Raw genomic sequence first — 9,702 nt, 5'->3', positions numbered from 1 at the left:
CATATCAAGAGTGGAATGTATTACAGCATCTGGTGTGGCATCCCAGCTTGGGACAATTCAGATGTTTCTCTAGCCAGTGAAGGAGATGCCCAGTCTTTTCCACTATCCTGATCTTGTGCTTCACCTCTCTAAGCAATGGCGGATTTTAATTAATCTCTTCTGAAATTGAGCTAGTTTCTTTTTGTCCTTGTTCTTTTCAGTAGGGAGAGTAATGATCATCTGTTCTGAGAAAAATCTTCTGCATGTGGGAAAATTCATGTGATGTTGTCCACTTTCAGTCCTTCCCTTCCAAGATTAAAATTCTGTTTTTTTCAGCTCATCTTCAGGAGTCACCTTATATTTTTGTTGTTCCATTTGAGAGTCCAGAAAGACTAGTGTCTGGTGTTGGATAGTCACATCTCTCCTGCCACCCTCTAGAGCAGTATAATGACCTCCTGTTTTTCACACTCAGCACTTTATTAAAATAACCTAGATTCAAATTCATCCTCTTTTGAATAACTTCAGGCCCTGGGTTATATTTAGTTTGTGACCTATCCTAATGCACGTATCCTTTTCTGCTCTTCTGCTACCTAGCCAGTTATTCCATGTTGTATTTGCACATTTCATGTCTTCTTTATAGCCATAGTTCTCTGTGATTCTTTTTCTTGACTATCATCTCTCTGACTTCTTACGGCTGTTTTTTTCCCCTGAATGCCTGTGGTAGGTAGGTTTTAATCTTATTATACGGTTTCTTTCTTTTCCTTTCTCTTTTTCTTTTTACAATTGTTTTCCTTACATTCAGATTCTTAAAAGAGCTTTATAATGGTCTCTGAACTGTGCTTGCTTTGCATTTTCCTGTTTTTCATTAATAAATTTTAAAGTTTTATTTGAATTTAATTATAACTTTGGATTTATAATATCAGAAGTTGACTCGGTAATAATGATGAAAATTCATTCTTGGCTGACCCCATTGAATCAGCATGTTTAGTTAAATAACCAACCAGAAATAGTCCTCAATCTTAACAGGATTTTTTAAGTTAATTACTTCTCTAGTACCAATATTTTGTTTTAATTGATGACTTTATTAACTATTTCTGTTTAAACAGTGGAAAAATCTTAATTATTCTAAAGAATGTTATGCTTGTATATTTTTACTGCATGTCATATAAGCCTCTATCTATGATATAAACAAAGCTGTACTTCTTTTGGGCTGGTAATTGTATTACTAAATTACTTTTTATCTGAAGACTTGTTTTTTTTTAATTTTGAGTGCCACTTCATAATCAGGAATTAATTTTCCCTGATTTTCTTTAAAAAAACAATGTGTAGAAGATTGTAAGTTTATAAAAGTTATGTGCAGGACTTCTCCATATTCTTATGTGTCTGAAAGGATCTATGTTTCTTGCCTATGTATTTATTTATTCTTTACTCCTGTGCTTGAATATTATTCACTGTATTCTTAGAGATATTTAGACTTTGTTTATTAAGCGTAACAAAGGTCATAAATGGACTTGAGCATTGAGCAGAACTATAACTAAGCAACTTCTAAAACTTGGCTTAGGATTCCAAGAGAGTATGTGAGAGACTATTTCACAATTTCTTGTATTGGTCGATGTTTTGCAAAATACTGCACTTTGCAAATGTTCATAAAATGTTTAGAACATAAAAACTTGCTGTGCAACTGTAGTATAAAAAGCAGCACTATCTTACATACATTGAGTCTCATAGAACAATATCTTTGCTTCTTTTTTGATAGTACTTTAGAACTGATAATCTTAAATGGGTGCAGAATTATCTGAAATTCGTGGATGTTTAAAGATCAGTGTTACAGAAAACTAATTAGTTAAATTGGACAATTTACAAAAGCCATGTATTTGTGATGTTGATAGTGCTGTTCCCAGATGGAAACCATAGACAAGATAATTAAAAGCAAAAGAAAAGAAAATGAGAATGCATCTGAACTAAAATATCCTTAAATATTTTTAAGGCCCAAATGTTTTGTCATCTGCTAGGAGAACACTGGCTGTATGTTTCTGAAATGCAAATATTCTGAAATGCAAATCCATCCTACAGCCAGATCCAGGCACTGGGAGCTGCATTAGTGAAGGAAGAAGTTCAGCTGCTATCGTAGTAAAGATCTGCTGTAGTTCTTAGCATGAGCTCCAGAGTACCGTGTCCAAAACTGAGACTGCAAACTTTAATGATCTTACTGTCAAAATAATGAATTAATGTTCTTTAATACACATTCTAATATTGATTTGGCCGTACTGTGTGTGAGGTGCACATCAATAGGAGTTACCCTTATATTGCCAAGTTTTATTATTAATTAATTAGGGAAAATAAACAGCAGGAGGTCAAATGAGAACTGACAGATACCTGGTGGCCCGTGGCAAGCTATTTAGCAGCAAGGTATTTTAGTAGTAGAGAAGGAATTGAAAGAGGCATATGCTGTTTCTGAAGAAATATTTGGTATATTCTCAGTTAACAGGAGTGTTAATGAAAGAGCAACTTAGGTAGTAGGTCTCACTGGTTGTGTAAGAAAAGTTTTGTTTTGTTCTTTAGATGTAAAATAGTAAAAAGCTTTGTAATTCAGTTTGTGTGCCTAACTGGGGAGCAGTATTGTGCACATTGTCAGTGGAGATTTTCATGGCCTGCTTTTAGGTGATGTCTATGCAGAGCTCTGTTACTACCTGGAACTTCCTCTGTTACTTCACTGACAAGTACAGGTGGTGTATGACAACTTCAATCCCAGCTTAGGAGCCTGCAGTTTGGTGGGGGCAATGTGGATTTCAGTTTGCTCACAGTTCAGTCGCTGTTCTGGCTTTATTATGAGTGGGACTGGAGTGGGACAGTCTTCTAACTGGGGCCTGGAAACCAAGTGTCCTAGGCACCATGACAGCCAGGGATTCCGCACACTGAAGTGCATCTCCTTGGCATTACATTTTCATTTGATCATCTCTTCTCTCAGCTTTGGATGTGCAAACACAAGGTTTTGTATGTAGGGTAATGTGATGTGAGTGAGAGCAGAACTTGGAAACAGCTTCAGTTTAATTGGATGCTGGTTTCTAAACTTGGAGTGGAAACCAGCTTGTTCTTTCTGAGTTTCCTTTGAGTATACATTGCATTAGAAATTAAAAAATAATTAGATTCAATTTGTCACTGCAGTAAGCAGGTGCCAAGTATGAGTACACATAGGGACCACATTGATTTCATGACTTACAGTTCTGTTTCTTAAGAAAGAAACCTTAATTCAAGTTCCTCACTGTAGGACATAATGGGGCCTTCACTAGAATTTCAAATTTCTTGTGGCTCTCAGCTCCGACCTGAGTTTCATTTGTTTTAATACTTGAATGCAAATTCTGTAGTGTTTTATCTAATTCATGTTCTATAGAACAAGCCAAGAAAATTGTTTCAGTATAGAAACATCTACAAATCTGAGAGTGTTTTCTCATGTTTGAATTCTTTATGTTGGATTTTGATTCTGTTGTATCTGCTTAACTTCTAAGAATTATTTGCAATATCCATGTGTTTGTGAAAAAAACCCAAATCAAGCCCTGCATATCTACTGTGGGATGATAAAAATGCTTGGTTCCAATTTCAAGCAATGAGGAATAAGTACAAATAATTGAGAACATTAAGTCCTCAAAAATTCATTACTAGTTTTATATAATTTATAAGTTATATAAATTTCTATAGTTTAAATAATTTAGAAAGTTAGAGATCCATGAGTCTAAACTTCCTTGTCTTTCAGAAATAAAGAAATCTTCTGTTAGGCTTCCTTTAAAAAAAGATATTGTACCAAGGTACTTTCCACTTTTTTATTATTTAAATAGAATACCTTTTAAAAATTAATAAATTTCTAGGATTTGTTTAGTACTTCTGCACCATTATAAAGAATTTTTTTCAAACCTGTATATAAACCTTTCACATCAGAAAAAAAGAGAATAAGCATATTTTTTGTGGTTTATAGCCTTTGTGACATTTTCAAAAGGTAACCTAAAGAGTGCTGGAATGTTAAATGCAGTTGTTGGAGGCAATGGCAAGGTCACAGGACTAGGAGTCAGAAAATCTAGATGCTATTCTTGGCTCTGTTGCTGACTTGTTGCCACCCAAATTCTTGACAGCCCAAGATCCTCATATCCAAGGTGAATCCTAATGATAATTAATTTGGGGGAGTAATTAGAGCTCTGTGGGTAGAGAGTACTAAGAATTATTATTGCATTTCTATTCCATGGGGAAAGCTATGAGCCAAAAAAGGAAAACAAAAAGGAAACCTAAATAATTCTTTACTGTATTTTTATTTTTCCCAGTTAAATTATTAATTTTTATTGTTTAATACAAGTCTCCTGGAGAAAATTTGACTTTGCATATTTATGTAACAATGCCTGCTCAAGGAGCACATATTTATAGCTAATATTTTTAAGGGAGTGTTACTAATACAATATTTGTTCATTTGAAGGGCTCCCTTTCAAACATGAGGAACAGAGATGCTGGCTCACCCACTCAGGTAAATGCAGAGCAGCCAAGCAAGAACAAGAATTCTAATGTAACATGGCTCTGTGAAGAAGAATCCTTCAGTGACATAATCACTCCATCTTATAAAAAACCTCTCTATGGCATCTCACACAAAATCACAGAGAAGAAGAACCCACCAGGAGCAGAGCAGTTTGCTTCTTATGAGTTGTTTGAAAAAATCAACCCCAGCAGTCCCTCACAAATTCGGACTTTGAACGATCAACGCAAAAGAGACTCGGCCATTGCAGTAGCGGCAGCCACAGCAGATTCAGAATCAAATATATATTCTTTGATACAGAAAATGTTTTACACACTGAACACCCTCAACACCAATATGACTCAGCTTCACAGTAAAGTTGACCTGTTGTCTCTGGAGGTTAGCAGAATTAAAAAGCAAGTCAGTCCAGCAGAGTCTGTTGCTGACTTCAAGCCTCCCCCGGAGTACCAGCTGACTTCTACGGAACTCAAACAAATCATGGATCAAAGCACATCGGGCGGAGACCTGGCTTGCCGGTTGCTCGTGCAGCTCTTCCCAGAGCTCTTCAGTGATGATGAGTTTGGCAGGAGCTGCAGTGCATGTGGCTTTCTCAACAAAAGAAAACTTGAATCTCTTCATCTGCAACTTATTCGTAACTATGTGGAAGTTTGTTATCCTTCTGTGAAGAATACAGCTGTGTGGCAGTTGGAGTGTTTGCCTCAAGTCAATGATTTTTTCAATAGATTTTGGGCTCAAAGGGAAATGGAAAACAGTCAGCAGAATGTGCAATCATCCAGTTTTTATGAGACTGAGCAGGTCGAATCCTCTCATTTTATGGAGGATAAAGAGCAGGAAGAAGCTTTGTCCTTGGACAGGAGTAATGTCATTGCCTCAGATTACATGCTGGATGCTCAGGATCTCAATGAATTTTTAGATGAAGCTTCTTCACCAGGAGAGTTTTCTGTTTTCTTGTTACACAGACTGTTTCCAGAACTCTTTGACCACAGAAAATTAGCTGAAAGGTACAGCTGCTTTGGAGACTCTGGAAAACAACTGCTGGATCCTCATCGGCTTCAAATAATCCGTAGGTACACTGAAATTTACTTTCCAGACGTGCAAGAAGAAGAAGCCTGGTTGCAGCAATGTGTTCAGCGAATAAATGATGAGCTTGAAAGTACATATATGGATGGAAGTGAATGTGACCAGATGAGAGATGACTGTTACGATTCTTCTAGTTTACCAGATGATGTATCAATCATAAAAGTGGAAGACAGTTTTGAATATGAAAAGCCTGGCAGACGGTCCAAAAAAATTTGGCTTGTACCCATAGATTTTGACAAACTTGACTTTCCCCCTCCTGATTTTGATGTCCCTGTCCCGGATTACCTGTTGAACAAAGAACAGATTAAAAGCATATATGAAAGCAGTCTTTCCATAGGCAACTTTGCTTCCCGATTGCTTGTTCTCCTATTTCCTGAACTATTTACTCATGAAAACTTACGGAAACAATACAACTGTAGTGGATCTTTAGGCAAGAAACAGCTTGACCCCACTAGAATTAAATTAATTCGACATTATGTGCAGATACTGTACCCCAGAGCAAAGAATGACAGAGTGTGGACATTAGAGTTTGTTGGGAAGCTTGACGAGAGGTGTCGACGAAGAGACACGGAGCAAAGGCGCTCATACCAACAGCAACGGAAAATCCACGTGCCAGGGCCCGACAGGAGGGAATTTCTCACCTATGCAATAAACCCTGAGAGATTTCGGGAAGAATTTGAAGGGCCGCCACTGCCACCGGAAAGAAGCAGCAAGGATTTTTGCAAGATACCACTTGATGAACTTGTTGTTCCTAATCCAGACTTCCCTGTGCCTTCTCTGTATTTGCTGTCTGACAAGGAGATAAGAGAGATAGTGCAGCAGAGCCTGTCAGTCGGCAACTTTGCTGCCAGGCTTCTCGTAAGACTCTTTCCTGAACTCTTTACTCCGGAGAATCTGAGACTGCAGTACAACCATTCAGGTGCTTGTAATAAAAAACAGCTTGATCCCATCAGACTGAGACTGATCCGTCATTACGTGGAGGCAGTTTATCCTGTGGAGAAAATGGAAGAGGTGTGGCATTATGAATGTATACCGAGCATCGATGAAAGGTGCCGGCGTCCTAACAGAAAAAAGTGTGATATACTGAAAAAAGCTAAGAAAGCAAAAAAAGTGACAGGCTCTTTAAACTGCTAAGACTTTGACCACTAAATTATTGTCAAGAGTATGCTTTGGTTTAGACTGAAGGGCCTGTTGGGAGCTGAGGGTTCTCAGCACCTGGGACAGTCAGGCACTAAACTTGTTGCGTTTCAGTGTGTGTGTTGCATTTCTGTTGGCACTGCAGCAATGGGAAGTGGCTGACTACATTTGTACATGGGTAAAGACCATCAGTGACAGCTATCAATGACTTGCTAAGAGCATGATATTCAGTGGTGCAAATACATGTATTGAAACTATTGCTCCACTCCCCATTTCTGCATCTTCCTTTTCTATCACTTTCTAATAATAAAGAATTTTTTTTATGGTCGTGCTCTTCAAGAGCAGTTTTTTCATTATACCATTATAAACAGTATTTTTAATTAATTCAGATTTTGAAATGTGTAGACTAATTTAAATTTGAATGTGCCATTTTCATTGGAAATCATTGGAATATTAGACTTTGCTTTTACAGTAACTTCAGCTTCACACTTGTTTTGTTCTTCATGATATTGAGGTACTGGAAGTTATAATACTGTGTCAAAGAGTGGGTCAGAATGGTGTCATTTGCATTTTTGACTGTTACATTGGTTTTATTTCTAAAATCAAGAATTTCTGTTGAAGAATTGAGACATGAGCGTAGACACCGTGGGAATGGGTTTTTTTTTTTCGTTGACACCACAAGCCTGATCCTGCCCCACTGTGAGTTCTGTTACTGTTTTGTCCAGTGTAACTGCTGGAGTGACTGAGGATTGCTTGTCTTGGGTAAAGCCACCAAAACAGACCCAAGCCTATACCTATGGAATATCTTCCCATCATCTGCTTGCCACCCTGTTTGTAAAATAGCAGAAGCAACAGCAACATCAAAAAGACCTGAAACAAGGACTTTAAAAATTTTAGACCTTACTTTCTATCAAAATCATGATTCCAAAGGTTTCCAGTGTTGATATTGAATTGCATATATAAAAAGTATGTGCAAAGATTGGTTTTGTGGTGAAATCCAGTGTTTCAGGGTCCCAGCATATGAGCTGTGGTAATGTAACTTACTCTTTCCATGAGTGCAATAGCATCTGAATATTTGGGTGTAGGGATACAGAACTCCCTCACTTTGCCAAATTGTTTTAGTGTAATTAGTAGCTATTTGGAGACATAACTGTGTATGTATAACTTAGGTTCATATGGTCAAGTTTGCGTCATTAATATCTTCAAATGTAACAAAGACCATCCAGAACCCAACATGAATTTGCTGTATGACTTGTCACTGGAGAATGCTGCTTTAAAACTAGTTTTCTCTTAAAAAAAATAATAATACTGATAGAAATGGTGTGAGAGAGTCAATTATGGATTCTTAATACAGTAAAGACAGTGGTTGCCTACAGAGCATCACTGGAACACCTTGGAACAATTGTTGATGTTCTCTGTGGTCCTTTTCTGTTGTTTACTTAGATGGGTCATAGCAAATTTTAAGTCAGTTCCAATGTAATTTTCTATTTTAGCATTTGTAAGGAAGTACAAAATATTTGATATTTTTACTTCAGATTTTTAGAATATATTGTTCGTAGACTCATATTGATCCCTTTGAAAGGAAAACAAAATGGCTTTTCCTGATGGCAAGAACTAGTAAATGTATTGTGTTAAACTGGGAGTAAATCATAGTTAGTAGCATTTGCTCATTTTGCCCATATGCTAGAAACATTCTCAGAGAATGTATGAAAAAAAGTCATGAATGTACTAAACAACACGTTGATACTGTTTATATCCATTTAAATGTTTCCTGTTGGTTTAAGTAATAGCAGACCGTACTCAAAATGGATATCAGAGCAAATACGGCTATAATAAATCGAAATCATTTTACCAAAGATAAAGAACTGATACCACAATGTCTGCATGTGTTCATTTTTGTGCATAAATTTGTCAAATTGAATGTATCAGAAACCAAGACTCTCTTGTCATTGTATGCTACCTAAAAACTCTGTAAAATTTTTTACATGCACTTTTATAGGATATATAAAATAACAGAAGATCTTAACAGCTGTTTAATTTGTAGTTGCAAATGGCTGGCCAAAAGGTAAGAAATACAATTTTATTTTCTTATCCTAATGTCATATGTTTCACCACTTAGTGATGTCAAAGCTCCCAGAAGAATTCAATATATATTGAACTTTTTTACAAGGGATGGATGTTACTAGCTAGCATGCAAGCTTGAGACATACTGGCTTTTACTGTAGATGTTAATATTAAGTCAAAAAATCAGTCAATTGATATTATCTAAAAAGTAGTGAAAGAACCAATTTGACAACTTTGATCATAAAAATGATAATTTTTGAAACTGAGTATAAAAATATTTTTGTTGTGGGTTTTTTCTCTTTTCATTGCTGTGTACATTCCTTTTGTCCAGCTCTTCACAACCCTTTCATGATTCGCTTGATTGTGTGATTTATAACTGATATCAAGAAAATACAGACGTTTAAATAGTGGCATAGTTCACTAACACAAGCTCTTGCAGTGCATCTGAAGTACAGCCACTTCATCCAGTTGGTCAGTCTTGTAAATATATTAAAGGTATATTATTTTCGTACAAGAGGAATGTTGTCTGGTGATTGTTCAGGTACAAGCAGGATTATTTTCCTATAAAGTCTCTTACTAAGGTCTGAGATAACCTTAGGTAGTTAGACAAATACATAAAGGAAAACACCCCAGTTTGCTGCAGCCATTTAAAAAGATTTTTCTCTCTTTCAGACTTCTTTTGTTTAAAAGAATAAACTTAAAATTTTGGAAGTGAAACTGTGATAGGAGGGTTGCTAGATATTGAAGTATTGGGTGCATAGGTAGCCATGCACACTGACTTCCTATGGATGAGCGTTACTTTCTACCTACCCAGTTAAGGTGGGTATCAAGTGTCTCTACTTGTTACACTGTAACTATATCAGCTTTCAGTAAGTATTGAATTGCCCATGTCTAAGCTTTCTAAAAGAAACAGTGCAGAATTATTATTT

At 36.5% G+C, this 9,702-nt stretch overlaps 1 protein-coding gene across 1 annotated transcript in view; it reads left to right on the top strand.

Moving 5' to 3' along the window:
- The window catches only part of BEND3 (BEN domain containing 3), a 10,455-nt gene extending 1,168 nt beyond the window's left edge, over positions 1–9,287 (top strand). The window contains exon 3 of the mRNA XM_005418412.3: positions 4,439–9,287. Within this exon, the coding sequence (XP_005418469.1) occupies positions 4,439–6,706 (2,268 nt within the window). The 3' untranslated portion in view covers positions 6,707–9,287. The remainder of the gene's footprint in view (positions 1–4,438) is intronic.
- The last annotated feature ends 415 nt before the right edge of the window (positions 9,288–9,702 follow it).

This window comes from Geospiza fortis, unplaced genomic scaffold, assembly GCF_000277835.1.
Source record: "Geospiza fortis unplaced genomic scaffold, GeoFor_1.0 scaffold98, whole genome shotgun sequence".
Classification (NCBI taxonomy): domain Eukaryota; kingdom Metazoa; phylum Chordata; class Aves; order Passeriformes; family Thraupidae; genus Geospiza; species Geospiza fortis.
This window is presented reverse-complemented; position numbering and strand designations above follow the sequence as displayed.